The following is a 16,720-nucleotide window of genomic DNA, read 5'->3' on the forward strand; positions in this document are numbered from 1 at the left end:
AATTTCAGTAACAACATACTATCAATAAGATTGTTTTATCCCTTCTTTTAAAATATTTTTTCTACAAAATGTTTTTTCTTGTTATTGTATTTGCTAGAAACTCTAAAACAAGTTGAGTAATAGCAGCAAGAACAAGTATTCCTAACAGAATTTCTTTAAATAACATAATTCTATTATTTTACCACTTAGGATATTTGGTGTTGGTTTTTAGAATATTGTCTTTATTCCTTTAAGAGTTTTCCTTTAATTCTTATTTCACTTAGAACTTACATTATAATAAGACTGCTGAGGTTTGTCACATATTTTTTTTTGACATTTAATTGTAAGATCATGTTGGTCCCTTTCAATGTAGTAAGCTAAGGAATTATGTTGATGCTAAGTGAAATAAGCCAGGCAGCAAACGACAAATACCATATGATCTCACGTATAACAGGAACCTAATGAACAAAACAAACACATGAGCAAAATAGAACCAGAGGGATGGAAGCAAGGAACAAACTTACAGGGACCAGAGGGAAGGGAGGAGGGTGATAAGAGAGGAAAGCAGGGGGAGGGCCTAGTTAAAGAACAAGTATGAATGATCCGTGGACCTGGGCAACAGGGTGGGGATTGGCTGTGGGAGAGGGCGGAGGCCCAGGGGAGAGCAACGGGGAAAATCGGGACTACTGTAATAGAACAATAATTAAAAAAAAAGAATTATGTTGACACACCTTTGATAAGAAAATAACTGGAGTAAGGCAGATTTATTCTATTCCCTGTGCATTTTTTGTATAAACTGCTGATGTAGCAAAGATATATGCTACTATTTAGATAACAGCTAATATTTTGTAAAGATTTTTTTGCATCTGTCATCCCAAATAAGATTAGAGAATAATTTTATTCTCCTTCCTTATTTCTTTTTGAGTACTTTTTAAATACATTTGCAGTTTCATTTATGCAAGATTAATAATATGCATTAGGAACATTTATGTTTCCATGGTAAATAATAGTGTAAGTAGAATTGGAACTATATACTCTTTAAAAGTAAGATACAACTCAGTTATAAAATAATCATGCCCTTAACTTTTTTAGGGTGTGCAGATTTTCATTACTTTTCTGATCTCTTCCTTTCATTGTCTGTCAAGTTTTTCTCTTTGTCTTGAATAAATCCTGGCAACTTTTGTTTTGCTAGAATATGATTCATTTTCTTGAGGTTTTCAAATTTGTTCCAATAGCTGTACCTGTAGCTTTTATAATCTTTTTTTCTGATCTTTGTGTGTCTTTGGTTATGTATCCTTTCTCATTTCTTATATAACATTTCTTATAGGAAGTTCATCAATTTTGTAATTATGTTCAAAAGACCTGCTATAAAACATATTTATCTTTATTACTTTATCCACTTAATGGATTTTAGCTTTTATATTTATAATTTTTACTATATTCTTTTACTTTGAACTGTGTTCTTTCATAACATAGGCATTTATAGTTATAAATGTTTATCTAGCTATAGCTTTTTGCTGTGTTCCAAAGTTCTTAGTATGATATTTTCTAAAGTTCCTGGCTATGATTTTCCAGAGAATATTTATTTCTTTAGACCAATTTGGTAATTAATTTTCAGGTGATTAAGATTTATTAATCACATTTCATATTTTTATTTCTAACTTAACTTGCTCAGTATCAAAAGAAATGCCCTATAAAACCTCCACATGAATACTTTTATAAAAGTATTATTTGAGGTCAAATAATTTTTAATGTTTTATAGACATTAAAAAGAGTATTTTTAATTAATATACATGGACTCTTTATGTATCTATTAATTAAATGTTGCTATCTTCAATTTTTCTATGTTCTTGTTTATTTTTGTGTGTGTAAGTTACACTGTTTTCAAAGACTTTTCTTCTATTACAAGCTTTAATTACCCTAGCAAAAATACTATATTATCTACTTAGAATTCTTCAAGTGTCTCTTCAAACTATTTTATTTTTTTCCTTCTTTCAAATACTCTTAATTCTTAGCTTAGGAATAAAGAGAGAGAGAGAGAGGGGGAGGGGGGAACATAACACAGAATAGCATCGTATCAGTGGTCTCTGGGAGTCTGCTCTATTCTGGTTTCTCCACTCGGGAACAGCTAGGTTTTTCCCTTCGGTTTACATATGAAACCTTCTACAAGCCGCCTTACTGTCCTCTTCCAACCAATGATAAAATGCAAAGTATTTGTATGCAGTCACTTACGTATCCAGTCATGTTGTATATTCTTTATCAAAAACCATTTCCTTTTAGAGGACCATGCCATTTTCCTTCAATTATATATTAAAACAACTTAGTAGTGTTTTTTCATTTGCTAATCATTTTTTTTTCTTGTGGGAATAAAAATTCAACTATGCTTAATGAAGATCAAATGTATAAAAAGATATTATTCATAATAATGACAAAAACTGATAATCTTGGATATATTCATATCACACCCAAAATTAGAGACCTCTTGACAATATTAAAGAAGCACATATAAAACTAGAAGTCTCTCCCTCTGCATACGGTAAATGATCTGCTGAAATCCAACATGATGACCTCAGACTTTTTGTGCAGACTTGTTAGAACTTTTTTGGTACCAACTTTTATTGACCTACAAGGTCACTATAATTTGGGTAGCAGTAAGTAATGTTAGAGTCTGATACAGCTTCTTTTAATCTAAGGTAAAGAATTTAAGCTGATCATAATGAAGTATGACAACCGTATTTGACTAATCTGCAAAGAAGAATATGTTATTGAGATAGTAATGAGACAAGCCACCCAATTAATTAATAGCAAATGAGACAGATTGCTTTGGAAGTTTTCCAAGAGATAAAGTACTTCTGGTGCTTTGCTTCAAAGGCAAGGCAGACCAAACTTCCTTAATCCCCGTGGGTGGAGAAGAATTTGATTTTCTATTCCTAAATTTTGTAGGCCAAAATCTAATCCACAATAGAGACAGAAGTGCAGGACTGAGAAATTCAGATGTTTACATTAAAATTATGAGTCGAGTAACCCGTGATGGCCATTATGAAATCTGAGGGAGCTCTTTTGATGTTTTCTCCACCTAAAAGTAACATTGGACATATTATGATCTTGAAATCTATAAAATGTTTTTATTTATAGCTTGTGTGATTCCTACAACAATCTCCATTTCACAGTGAGGAAATTGAAGTCCTGAAATGTCAAACAATGTACTCTTGCTGCAGCTGGTATGCTCCCACAGGTCTAATTGCAAGGCAGCCTCGCCCTCCCCATCACTGCCCGCATGGCAATGGTGCACCCCCCTGTTCCCACATGGTGACTGGAATAGCCACAGTAGAGAACAAAGCCATAGCAAAAAAGAAAAAAGTAACCTTTGCCTAAGCTCATTTAGTTTTTCAGTGCCTAACCTTGTCTTAGGAGAAAACAGAACCAATGGATTTCAAGTTAAAAGATCTCTTAAAGTACTAAATAATCAAATAGATGTTTCCTCCCCATTAGATTGGGGAATGCTAGTGAAGAGAATGGGAATTATCTCTTTATTATAACCCTGTGCTGAGCTCATTCACAATTGTGGAGGGAACCTGACCCTCCTTGTGTTGTCTGAAAACACCACAAAGTCCTATTTGGTTTGAAGAATCAAGTAATCTGATGCCAAATTAAATTTCCTGTGGTACTTCTTGTTTCCCAGTGAAGCACCTTTCAATTCTAGCTCCTTAATCATGTTCTCAAATACCATTTGAATATAGAAAACATAACAAAACACACTACAACAAAACGGCTCCCAAAGCCTATTAATATCATGTGGTCTGTTTACCTCTGTTCTATTGTGTCAAAATTCCTGAATGTCACAGAGAAGGAAAGATGGATTGCTTTTGTTTTCTAATCTCTGGAAGAGGAGTTGAGATGTCAGTAGAAAAGTGCCTCTCTCCATCACCAGAGGAAGCTAATCAAGGAAAAATGTCTGTGGGTAGTAGATACATTAATCTCCCCCTGGATCGTGGGGGCCATTATGAGGTGTAACTAATCGTATCATTGGGACCATCTTGGTCTGTAATAACATGCTCCACAGTGACATCAGTGGTTGTAGGAGATGGATGTTGCATGTAAAGGAAAAAGCACTGTTCCGCTGGAATATCTATCTGCAAGCCTGTGGACAACACAGTGACATTCTGCAGTGAATGCGGCTACTGTATTTCCACAATGACACCATTGCCGTATCCTGTCATCAGCATGTTTCTGAAACTGTCTCAAGCTGTCATCATGTGGCAATTTCAGATCCACAGGCTCTTATAACAACTTAGTTCTGAAAAATGACCTCTGTCAAGGTGTCTACTCGAGTCCACTTTAGTGCTGAGTCCAGATGCTCAGAAATTTTCTTTTTAAGAGACTCCTACAGTACTTTCAGGGGCAGGGTTAATTCATATCCGTGGTTTCCAATTCAGAAACTTTTGGTTTCCAGACCAAGTTCTTCCTACATTTTCTGTGCAGAAAAAGTGTGCTGTGATCCCTTGCTACATGTTAAATGCAGACATTCTGATTTGCCAGTCACTTATCCACCAGCAGATAATTGGCAGAATGGAAAGAGCCACCAAATGGACTAGTCGGGCCCCGGCATGGCCCTGGCGTAGGCACGGAGTCTGTGACTGCCTGCAACAGATGCTTCTGCTCTTCAAACGAGGGGGTGATGCTCTTTAAGGTCCCTTCTTACTTTAAGTTGTATGCATTTTTTAAAAGTTATTTATTCAAAATCTTTTTTTTTGCTTCTTTTCTACTAAACTGGAAAATCTTTAAGAGGCAAAAATGGAGGTTACAGTTTCTAAATTATTTTTAAAATTTTAAATTTTAAAATAATGTTAGAAGTATTTTCAATTTAAACAATTAAATTTTTATGAAAAAGGTAACTTTTGAATTTTTTTTAATTTTAAAAGGAAAATAGCAGAAAAGACCAATTAAATGCATTTTAAAACAGCAAGTTAGATGTACGTACCATGTACCTGGTATGCAATTTTTACATACACTGAGAATCGGAATTTACTCAGAATTTCCTGGTAGCAAAGCAAAAGGGGAAATTAGACTATATTTTTACTGTCTAATTTTATTTCAAAGGAACTGCATATATTTTTTCTAGAGAAATAAGCATTTCCTGGAAATAAGTCCTTCTAGACTGATACATACCCTGAGGTTAATTGAAATGCTTTCAAAGGAACATTGATGTGCGCTAGAGAAACACAATTTAGTAAGAAACAAGCCATCCTGTATAAGCCATTTGTCTGTTTATGAGAACAACATAGAGAGAGCATTTGCACATCCGCCTGTGCCATGTCTTTCTTTTTCTCTGTGGTAAGACTATTGCCATGCATTTAATCAATGACTCTTATTTTTCAGAATGAAAAATCCCCAGGACGATCTGCAAGTCGATCAAGTAATATTTCAAAAGTAGGTGAACTTTATTTTCTTAATTGTTTATTGATTTTCATATTTTATGATTTTGAGAAAATATTTTATAGTGTAATCTCTAATGCTCATCCGTGAACAATACACAAATATGACTCGTTAATGACTGACTACAGTATTTCAAGTTTTTGCTGTGATGAAGAGACATGATTTTACACAACAAAACCAGTTAAGCTGTTTCTTCCTCTTCAGGGCTGTATGCAAAAGAGCATTTGCTACTTTAGAGCATCAAAGTCTGGTTTTTTTCCTTTCTCTTTTGAAGCATCACAGAGCTGCCACATACCTGCATGAAACTATATCAACATCCATCATACAATTCCATGAATTCAATGTTTCAGGAGTTCGGGCTCCACAATGCAAGAATTTAACTCCTCTCGTCACCAGGGAAGGTTTTAGAAATCAATTTAAGACATTAGTTTGGTCATATTCACTTTAGTGTCAACAGATGAGAAAAACAGAATACTCCCTAGACCAGTGGTGGCAAACTCATTTTTACTGGGGGCCACATCAGCCTCGTGGTTGCCTTCAAAGGGCCAAAATAATTTTAGGACTGTATAAATGTAACTACTCCTTAACTATTAAGGAGCTAAAATTATGAGGCTGATGTGGCCCCTGGTGAAAATGGGTTTGACACCCCTGCCCTAGACTGTCTATAAATCCAACCAAGACACCAGAGTGCTGAAAAAATTTTGTCATGGGAGGGATGCTCTAGATTTTTATTTTGCCTTGGAAGCAACAATTAAGAGCTAGCCTGTAAAATGTGGCACTATACGATGTATAGACTTGGTGTTTGGGGAGTGAAAAGTCATTCAGAGCCATATGTCAAATTGGAAGTTTATGACTTCCAAAAATATAATTCAGACAGAAATGGATTTACCATGAATAAAACTTCCATTACAGGTCCCCTCACCTGCCAGCACCTTTCCACAACCTTGAACTTAATTTTGTATATGTAATTTGTATGTTTTCCTTTAAGAAGGTCCCCAAAATACTAATAAACTTTATCCACTACAGAACTTAAATCTACTTCCAATTTAAGTGCATTTTAAATTTTGGGGCTTTTTTGGGAAACAAAGGACTTTATCATTTCTTCAAAAAAGTAGTAGCCAGGCTATCAGCATTTCCTTAAGTCAGTTTGCCAAGGCCACTTCTTCTGAGACAAGGCCAAGAGGGCCAGGTGACAGACACTTGCAAACACACGGGGTTGATTACAGGAAGACAACCCTGACTATAGGAAACCCTAACATTTTTAACAGACAGTAAGCACAGCTGTCTACTGCTGCATGGGGAGACTACATCTCTACGTTACAATGCTCTGCACTATATGAACATCCTTAAAAAAGATAATCCAGAACAAAAGCAGTTAATGCTTCTTCTTCCAAGACATGCAGAGATACAAGAGACACGTAGAGAATTGTAGCTCAATATACGGTACTGAACATTCTAGTGACATTCAAATCTGGGTACCTTCATAGATTGAGAGGCAATGTGGCTTTGTGATTAAGCGTACTAACTCTGTGGGGAGAGGATCTGAGTGCAAGGTGCTTCCTACACAGGAATTTACGTATCTAACCATTAGACGTTCACTTAACCTTCCTTCCACACAGTTTTCTCCTGTGTGACATGAGAATGCAGTCAGTCACCTGGAAAAGTTTCTAACTAAGTGGCTGTAAATTAAAACAACACTTTTGAATTGTCTATTATCTTAGTCACATCATGACGAGCCTTGCAGAACATTGTCTTCTTTCTGAGCTTAAACGTTAATGTCGACCTAGAAACTTGTAAATGGTCCGGTCCGGACAACTCCTTGGCCACAGGAAATGTTGCTTCACTATCTGGTTGGGGGGGGGGGGGGGGGGGGAATTACATCTGCATTTCCAAAGTGCTGTTTGTGTCTGACATAATGTAGCTTGTTTATAACATTTTAGCCTTTTAATTATTTGTTCCATAAGGAATAAAAAAGTCAGGAGTATAGTTTCCATTCTGTGAGTTCTTCCAGGCTCTGCAATGTATTAACTGTGTCCTTGTGCGGAAGGCAGGCACTACCTGAAAAAAGTTGCATTGTATTCAGAGAGAAATGAAAAGCTATCTTCTTTCTTTCTTATTTATTTATTTATTTATTTATTTATTTATTTAGAGGGGAAGGAAAGGAATAAGAGAGAGAGAAACATCAATGTGTGGTTGCTTCTCACGTGCCCCTCCCTGGGAACCTGGCCCACAACCCAGGCATGTGCCCTGACTGGAAATAGAACCAGCAACCCTTTGGTTTGCAGGCTGGTGCTCAATCCACTGAGCCACACCAGTCAGGGCTTCTTTTTTTTTAAAGATTTTATTAATTTATTTTTAGAGAGGTGAAGGGACGGAGAGGGAGGGAGAGGGAGAGAAACATCAACATGTGGTTGTCTCTCACATGCCCCTTACTGGGGACCTGGCCTGAAACCCAGGCATGGTCTCTAGACTGGGAATCGAACTGGCAACTGTTTGGTTCACAGGCAGGCTGGCATGCAGTCCACTGAGCCACACCAGCCAGGACTACAAGATATCTTCCTCAACAGTCACTCTAATTGCACAACAGCAAAAATCAACTCTCCCACACCTCTACAGAGAAAGGAAATTTTAGTGGGCATACTTTTTATTTAAATCAATATAACTTTCCTTTTATTTATGCTCATAATGACAGTTACAAATGCTAAATACATTGTTGAGTCCTCACTACTTTTTCATGAATTACTAAGTGATAAATTCTTCTTTAAGACCAAGTATGAAATGACAAAATCTAGCAATATTGTAGGGTTTTTTTCTTTTAAAGTAGTGAAGGAGAAAACATTAAAATAGAACTAGGATGCTTTTCCTCTAATTTTGTCAAAATAATTTTTATATCAAAAAAAGACTGAGTTTTTCAAGGACATGATAAGCATTATAACAGAGTAATTAAGAGTATGGTTTTCAGAGTGACTGTTCAGGAGGGTTAACTTCCTTAGTAACTGTGTCTATAAAAGGAGAATATATAACAGTTTCTACCTCTTGAAGTGGTACTTAGAACACTGGCCTTGTGTAGTATTAGCTTTTCTTATCATAGGGCTTTAAATATTCATATCTCAATAACAGCATCAAATAAGTCCTCACAGGTCCTTTCTGTAAGCAAGTGAATTTGAGACATGGATTAAAATATGTACCTTGTTTTCTGACTGGAATGAAAATAAATAAGAGATTTGATAGGATTAAGTGAGATGTTAGTGATATGACAGAATTTTATTGAAAAAAAAAGCACTGATGTTCCTGTTTCCTTAAAAAGTATGCGTAAATATCAATAATAATTAATAGCATCATCCAGGATGGCAATCTTCCTTATCCTTTATCAAGTTTGTGCCATCCCCTATTCCTTACTATGGACAATCACCGATAACATTGAGAACTTGTCTTAGAATGGAATAGCAGAAATGCCTTCCATACTGTTGAATCTGCTTTTCTGCCTTTTTGTTTTTGCTGTTCCCTCCTGAATCAGGAGACCTTCTAATCATCAATATTTGTGGAATGTCTCTCATCAGGAGTTTTATTCTCTACTAGGATTGATGGAGTAATGAAAAAAAATCTTCCAAGTCCTCAGTGATCATACAGTGAAGGCATTGAAATATGACATATACATTACATATCACATATTGTATGTGATATATATATATTATTGAACGGTATAACTTTTAATGCAGAGAAGACAACAGAGCAGGCCTGAGACTCATAGTCTTAGAAAGACCTGCTGGCAGGTTGGTCCTTGGCTGGCATCTGGGAATTAGAGTAGTGCCCTAATTGATACAGATAGTTCACTGTGCCTAAATTGTGCAAATTATGTAGTTTGACCTAAAGGCCTGCTTTCCTAGAGGAGTCTAGAATTTTGATTTATAGTGGGAGGTAGGTTCCTACCTGACCAACTCCAAGAAAAACTAGGCGTTGAGTCTCCAGTGAGTTTCCCTGGTAGATACGGCACCTCACATTGTCACAATTCATGGCTGCAGGGATTAAGTGCATCCCGTGCAACTCCACTGGGCGTAAACTTTGGGAAGGTTGAAAATTTTCTCTTGGTTTCCCTTTGCTGATCTTCCTTTGTCGCCTTTCTCAGTAATAAGTCATACCTCTGTGTGTGATTATAAGTTCTGTCCTAGGAGTTGTCCTAGAAAATCACTGAACCTGGGCAGGGTCATGGCAACCCCTGGTATATTAGTCGAAAAAGTAGAGACAGAAGGTTATGAGAGTTCAGAGAATGATCACTTCCATTTGGAGAAGACAAGATAACATCAGAGAAGGTGTCTTGGAAGAATGGTTCATAAAGAGGCACTTGAAGAATGGATGTGATTTGATCAGCAGTCAGGAAAGTACATTTAAAGGGATATAGGTACAAGGCATAGAAGCTAGGAAACATGGACTATAAGGAGAAAGGTACATAACATAGTTTTTAGGGCCCTTGACAGGGAACTTTGAAAATAGGATGCATTCTCTTTAGTCACATTAATGTTATCTGGTTTGGAGATACAGAGATGTGTTAAGAACCTATCAAGATCCTTGAGACTTCTTAAAAGTAAATAGATATGAACCTGAACATTAGTTTTGCTATTCAGGACTGTATAAACATGTTCTTGCTATTGTGAATATGAAATATCCAAGTGCGGGATAAAAAACAGATGTCAAATAATTGATGAACATTAAAAATTTTTTCTGTAGTCTTTACCTCTGAATTTTTGTGCCATATATTATTCCATTGCAATTATACTGTAAGTTTTATGGTCATTCCAACTTTTAATTTTTTATTAGTTTATATTTCTAGTTTGTTTTAGCACACGTAAGACATACAGAACTATGTCTCTTTTTTTATGCTAATAAGATTTGTGTGCCTTGGATATGTCAAAGTTGACCAAAAAGTTGCAGAGGAGCTATATAGGTTTAAAACAAAACAATGAATGTGTGATTGCCAAAAGAACTTCTGTGTGAACATGGCAGCATTTGTTTATCCATCACTTACTCTTTCCTCTTTGAAAAGCTGCTTTTGATATTAGTGCTTAATGCTTTTTAACACACATATGACTCACAAATTGGCTCCTCAAGATGCAAAATTAGCCAAATTTGGCCTTTCTTTTATTTTTCTTTGGTGAGGGATCATTATGTTCAGCTAGCAACAGTGTGTTATGTATTTCACAAGAAAAACGTTTCAAAAGCAAACTGTCAAAAGGAAAGAAAGCCTTGTACTTTCAATTCAAATCAACATCTAGGATTTTCTTTTCAATAAAACACTTTATGCTTTTTCATCTATGTAGGAAGCAGCTCACAAAATCTAATCTAGTTATGAAAAGAAAGTCCAAGGCCACTGCCTTAACAAAATGATATTTCAGGTAGTTTCCACCATTTCCTATTATATTCCTGAGACTTCATTTACTTGACAGAGGTTCATCTAAAATTTTCAGTTGGTCTAGAAACATGTAAATGCTAAGGTAAAGATAGTGCATTGTGTATAAAATAGTATTCCTAAAGCTTTCTCATCTCTTGTCTGTGCTCCCCAGTTAATTGAGCAATAAATGGAGATGTATGATGTAGTCAATACAATTTATTCAACCAACATTTTTGTAAGGATGTACTATGTACAAGTCATTACATGAACCATAACATTTTAAGTAAGTAGATGGTTTTCTTGGATCAAAGTCAAATGCTTTGACTTTACTTCTGTAAATTTTCATTTCTTCCCCTTTTGCCAGATTTCCCTTAAGTTTCCAAATACTCTCCAGCAAGGTCAAGGTGAAAGCATTCCCCAAATGTAAAATGTGTTTGGGAATTTTTTCAGGTTAACCTAAGCCAAGCATTTGCATCTCTGAACAGGTGTTTAATGTTCTGATTTATTGAGAGATCATCTTGGTTTGCTTATACAAGGGACCTATAAATCAGCCATACCCTCAGACTACATATCATTAGGGGGTAAGTTTGATAGGTTGATGAAGTAAAATGGGATGTAGAGTTAAGAAACAACTAAAAATGTGACAGAACTTTTGTAGAGCGTGAGTCCTGAGGCCAAAATTGAAAATGGGGATAAATTCCGTTGAATTAGTCAAGATGTTGGGGGAAGGTTAAGAAAGCCAGAGAACTTCTTATATCCGGAGGCTTAGGCTTTTTCTTTCTCTACACTCACTCCTTCGGTTATCTCATCAAGCCTCAAGACTGGTAACTTAAGAAGTACTGCTCTGGAGCATCTGGTATGTTTGGAGAAGGTACAGATTTCTAAATTGTCTAGAGTGCTTTAGAAGATCCATGGGGAAAAATAACACTGAAATTGTTTCAGATCCCTTTGAAATGTGTGAAAAATACACACACACACACACACACACACACACATTCATGTCTTTTGGGAGAGAATACTTAGTTTTCATCAAATGAAAAATTCATAAAGAGTAGAATTACATCTCCACATATCTGTAGAGAAATACACATAAAAGGGTAAGTCTTTTGGATGATGATGAGCTTTGTCTGTGTGTTTGGCTAACACTGGATTGATCTCCCATCGGATAGTTATAGAACACCAATTTATTGCGTGCAAAAATTAGTTTAGATGCTAGAGATTCACAGCTGTCAGAGCTACTAAAGTCACTGCCTTTATGAAATATGTATTCTAGGATTGTTGCGCATTCTCTGGATTGTTATCTCTAGCTGAAAAGTTTTATAGTTTTGTTTTTTGTTTGTTGGTTTTCAGAATTTTATCCAGGACAAGCCTTAATAACTCTCCTGGACTTCAAGAAATAAGAAAAGCAATATATTTGGGAAGCTTTGGGTATAGTAGCAGGTCGGCCTTGCCCTTAGGCAAAGGCATTTTGAGAATCTGGGGGCTATCAGTGCTGCGGTCCAGACTGTGAAAACTGTTAACTTGACCCTTGGTTGAGGTGGCCTCTGCATCCACAACCAAAGGCAATCAAGGAGAATGCCCTGCCCGGATCACGATTCACATACTGCAGTGCGAGCCAGCTTCTGTTACCGATTAACGAGTGTCTGAGTCCTCACATATATTCTGGCAAGTAATAGGTACAAGAGGATTTGAAATATATTCTCTACTTTTTCCTTCAGTAATACGGTCCTTAAATTTATGTAATCTTTATTTGGTTGTGATTTCTTTCAATATTAGTACTGAGTTTAACTTATTTAGCCCTCGTTAGCCTTCAGATAAGAGGAAGAGTTGGAGTTTTGTGGGTTGTTGTTTTTAAGTGCACTTTTAACATGACCAGCATGTGGATGCCTGGTAGGGAGAGGGATTCATCTCTAAAGCAAGACATTTTGGCACAAGGGATGTTTTTGAACTCCACTGTTAAGTATTGCCAGGGATTAAATCTCTGACCAGAACATTTGCTAAGAAGCTGGGATCAGTAACATTTTTCTCTTCCAACACTTAATAGACGGTACAATCTTCTTTCAACGTTTAACCAATTTGCATGCTATTGCCTCTGAACATTCCTCAAAAAGAGATGACTCTCCTTGTGAAAAGTCCAAAATCAAAGAAATTTTAATGAAGCCAGTTGTTAAGAAGGACTATGTTTGCAGAGGTGAAATTCAGAAACAAAGCTGCAGGTTGGCTCAGGAGTCAGACACAGGGGGCATGGGTTAGTGCTGGCCGTTCGTCCATGTGCCCTGCGTCTCCTTAGCTGAAGAGGAGTCTGGCTATCACCAGGAGTGTAGACAGCTGAGATCTCTGGACCCAATGCCCAGTCAGGGACAGGCTCCTAAAGAACTGAGAGAATAGGTCATGCCAACCACTCAGTGGAGAGAACAGGCAGGGCCCGGGATAGGGTGCCAAGATGTCCTGCAGCACTGGCTGTGGCTTACCTGACATACATCGAATACCTATCCTATGTCAAATGGACCAGTTCATTTTAACTTAAAACTCTTTAGAATTGGACTTGAATATTCTTAAATTCCTTTTCTTTTACTATAATATGTATTAGTAGACTTGGGAGATGAGTTATGGATCTCATGTCTTTTAAACCTGTCTAATGATATAAACAGTTCTCACCTATTTTACTGGTGATGGGGGAAGTCTTTCTCCCAGAGTCTGGGTCCTTCAGGTCAAGATAAAAAAGATTTGTTTTAGGATATATACGGAAAAAATATTGTATATAGGTGAATTTTCAGTAGCAAATAGCTTGTTATTTACTCTTCAACAATATTGTTTAGTATGGTAGCCATTAGCCCTGGGTAACTATCTAAATTTAAATTAGTAAGTTCTTTTGTTGCCTAGCCATATTTACAGTACTCAATGACTACAAATGCTTAGTGATTACTATACTGGACAGTGTAGCTGCAGAATATTTCTGTCACCACAGAAAGTTAGAAAATACATTAAATTCCTCTGTGACAAGAACTGTGAAGGGTGCCTAGATGTTTTTAACCCAGCCAGAAAAATGATCCCAGCCTGGAAAATAGTGATAATATTTAAAAATTTCAACATGGAAGTTCTTAAATCCTGATATTGCCATTGATTTAGTCTTGCTAATGAGAAGTACTGAAGAGCAAGTACTAGTGACGGTGAAAGGGTTGCCCTGGGGAACTGGAGACACAGCTCTAATTGCTGTGGCCCTCGTACTGCAGTGATGTGGGGAGTTGTTTTTCCAGACCGGATCACAAAGCTAAAGTGGACCCCTACTTTGGTTCCCGTAAGAATTCTAAGAGGAAATGAGTATCGTGGTTTTATGGTACCAGGGTGAAAGTTATTTCTTGCCACTGATCGTCTATATTATTATACAGAGCAGAAACAGAAAGCAACCTTGCTGTTTTAGTTTCCTTTCCAAAGTAGGGATTTCTTGTACATGAAACTGAATACATTAAATTTATTTCTATAATTTTTACAGATGCTCATATCTTTTAATGTAATGCATCTGTGATGAGATAAGAATTTACATTCAAAGTCTAACTAGTCATGAATTAATAGTTTTCTGGGATGTTGGGGGTGAGGCTGGGACAGGAGATGGTACAAGCAAGAGGAATGGATGCCGTCCATGGATACTCTTAGCAACCATAATTATCTGCCTCTTGCTTTCTTCAAAAATTGGTCTAAAGCCAAATTAGTATGTATTTTCTTTGAATGTACATAAGGTCAAAAAAAGTACAAAATTTCTTTAAATTTATATAGTCTAACATGGTAGTTTGATTGTTACACCCTTGAATTTTTTTGCCTATGATTTTCTTTTAGGAAATAATTTAATTTTGCAGACTTTCTCACTCATAACAATAAGCTACATTTAGCTCTAGTGACTTGATCACTGAAGGACTTAGACATCTTCTAGTTCAAGTGCTGTAAGTTTTAAAAAAGAGATATTATATAAGTCATTAAAAGTCAAAGAAGTCATAGTTTTTGATCATCTTTAATATAAACAAATATTATGATGTTATGTTTTTAAAGGATTATACCAAAAACTCCTCCCACTGCCTCTCTCCTTTTCTGTTGTTATAATATTAGATATTAATTATCTTTTCAAGCTTTTTATGGTCTTGGACTTTTTCTGTTTTCTGTTTTCTGTGTTACAGTTGAGTCTTGTTCCTTTGCTTCTCCTGCCTGCATTTATTAAGTTGCTCACCATCACCTAATATTTGTTTCCTTTCAATGTCCTTGATCACTGATCACCTCCCCTATTTTTGAGCTCTTTCCATAAATCCTACAGTGAGGAGAATGTTGGCAGCTGTGTTGTTAATGTAATTAATGTTCATAGTCAATTTGGAATGACTAGGCCAGATCAATCCACTTTGAGACTTAATGTACCCAATCTGGCTGCCTTTGTTGATCAGATTAACTGGATAATTGTCAAATCTCTATCTCACTAATTACTATAGGGACACCTCAAATATTCCCTCATTTGATTCTCATTTCATTGAAATTTACAATCAAACTTGTGTGAAGGAATAGTGACACATAAATAGCACCAATTTAAGCTGAAATTTAATAACCACTTGCATTGTTTTCCATCTCATATTTCTGCTGAAGTGAGGAAAGTGGGAAATTATAACACATCTCTCTTGCTGCTACCAGGGGAAGGATCAATGAGGAGAACTCTGCATCTACTGTACATAACACTCATAAACATAATGCATCCCCTCCCAGCATACTGAAATCCTCAGACCTAACAACTTTTTGTTTTTACTTTAAAAATAAAAATATAATAATTAAATACTTTTTTGACCTATCACAGGCCATCAGGCTGCCAGAAGGAAAATTTCTGCTGACCAAACTACAATAAACTAGGATTTTATTCATTTATTCAGCAAACCTATGTTTTGTACTGGTTCTATGATGGGTGAGAAAAATATAGTTTTTTGTGTCCTGGAATGTCCATTGAATTTGAGAGGCTATTAGATAATAACCCAATGATTACAGTTTCATATTAAATGCTTTGCAATTCCTCTATTTGGCATTTTCACTCTTTGAAGATGATTTTGTTTAAAGAAAATGCTTTAGAGAACAGAGAGCCCAGAAATAAATCCATGTCTCTTTGGTCAATTAATATTAAACAAATGGGGCAGAAGCATAAAATGGAGTAAAAATCGCCTCTTCAACAAATGGTGTTGGGAGAACTGGACAGCTACAAACAAAAAAAAATGAAACTCAACCATCAGCTTACACCATCCACAAAAATAAACTCAAGGTGGATAAAAGACTTAAATAAAAGTCACGATACCATAAAAGTCCTAAATGAGAATGTAGGCAGGAAAATCTCAGACATTCCACACAGCAATATTTTCATTGATATGTCTCCTAGAGTTAAGGGACATAAAGGAAAGAATAAACAAATGGGATCTCATCAAAATAAATTTTTCTTGCATGGCTAAAGAAAACATCAGCAAAATAAAAAGGAAACCAACCATATGGGAAAACATATTTGCCAATGATACCTCAGACAAGCAAGGGTTTAGTCTCCAAAATATATAAAGAACTCACATGACTCCACTCCAGGAAGACAAACAACCCAATTAAAAAATGGGCAAAACACTTGAACAGACAATTCTCCAAGGAAAACATACAGAGGGCTCAGAGACATATGAAAGGATGCTCAGCATCACTAGCCATCAGAGAGATGCAAATTAAAACCACAATGAGATACCACTCACACCAGTCAGAATGGCCATCATAAACAAATCAACAAAGAACAAGTGTTGGAGAGGTTGTAGAGAAAAGGAAACCCTAGTGCACTGTTGGTGAGAATGCAGACTGGTACAGCCACTGTGGAAAACAGTATGGAACTTCCTCAGAAAACTAAAAATGGAACTACCTTTTGATCCAGCA

At 36.2% G+C, this 16,720-nt stretch overlaps 1 protein-coding gene across 5 annotated transcripts in view; it reads left to right on the plus strand.

Annotated features, from left to right (window-relative positions):
* Nucleotides 1-16,720, plus strand: part of MARCHF1 (membrane associated ring-CH-type finger 1) — a 247,367-nt gene that overhangs the window by 110,282 nt on the left and 120,365 nt on the right. For all 5 annotated transcript variants that reach the window (XM_036031937.1, XM_036031938.1, XM_036031940.1 and 2 more), the window contains exon 2: nucleotides 5,359-5,409. In XM_036031937.1, coding sequence (XP_035887830.1) covers nucleotides 5,359-5,409 — 51 coding nt within the window. The remainder of the gene's footprint in view (nucleotides 1-5,358; nucleotides 5,410-16,720) is intronic.

Source organism: Phyllostomus discolor, chromosome 8 (assembly GCF_004126475.2).
Source record: "Phyllostomus discolor isolate MPI-MPIP mPhyDis1 chromosome 8, mPhyDis1.pri.v3, whole genome shotgun sequence".
NCBI classification, from domain to species: domain Eukaryota; kingdom Metazoa; phylum Chordata; class Mammalia; order Chiroptera; family Phyllostomidae; genus Phyllostomus; species Phyllostomus discolor.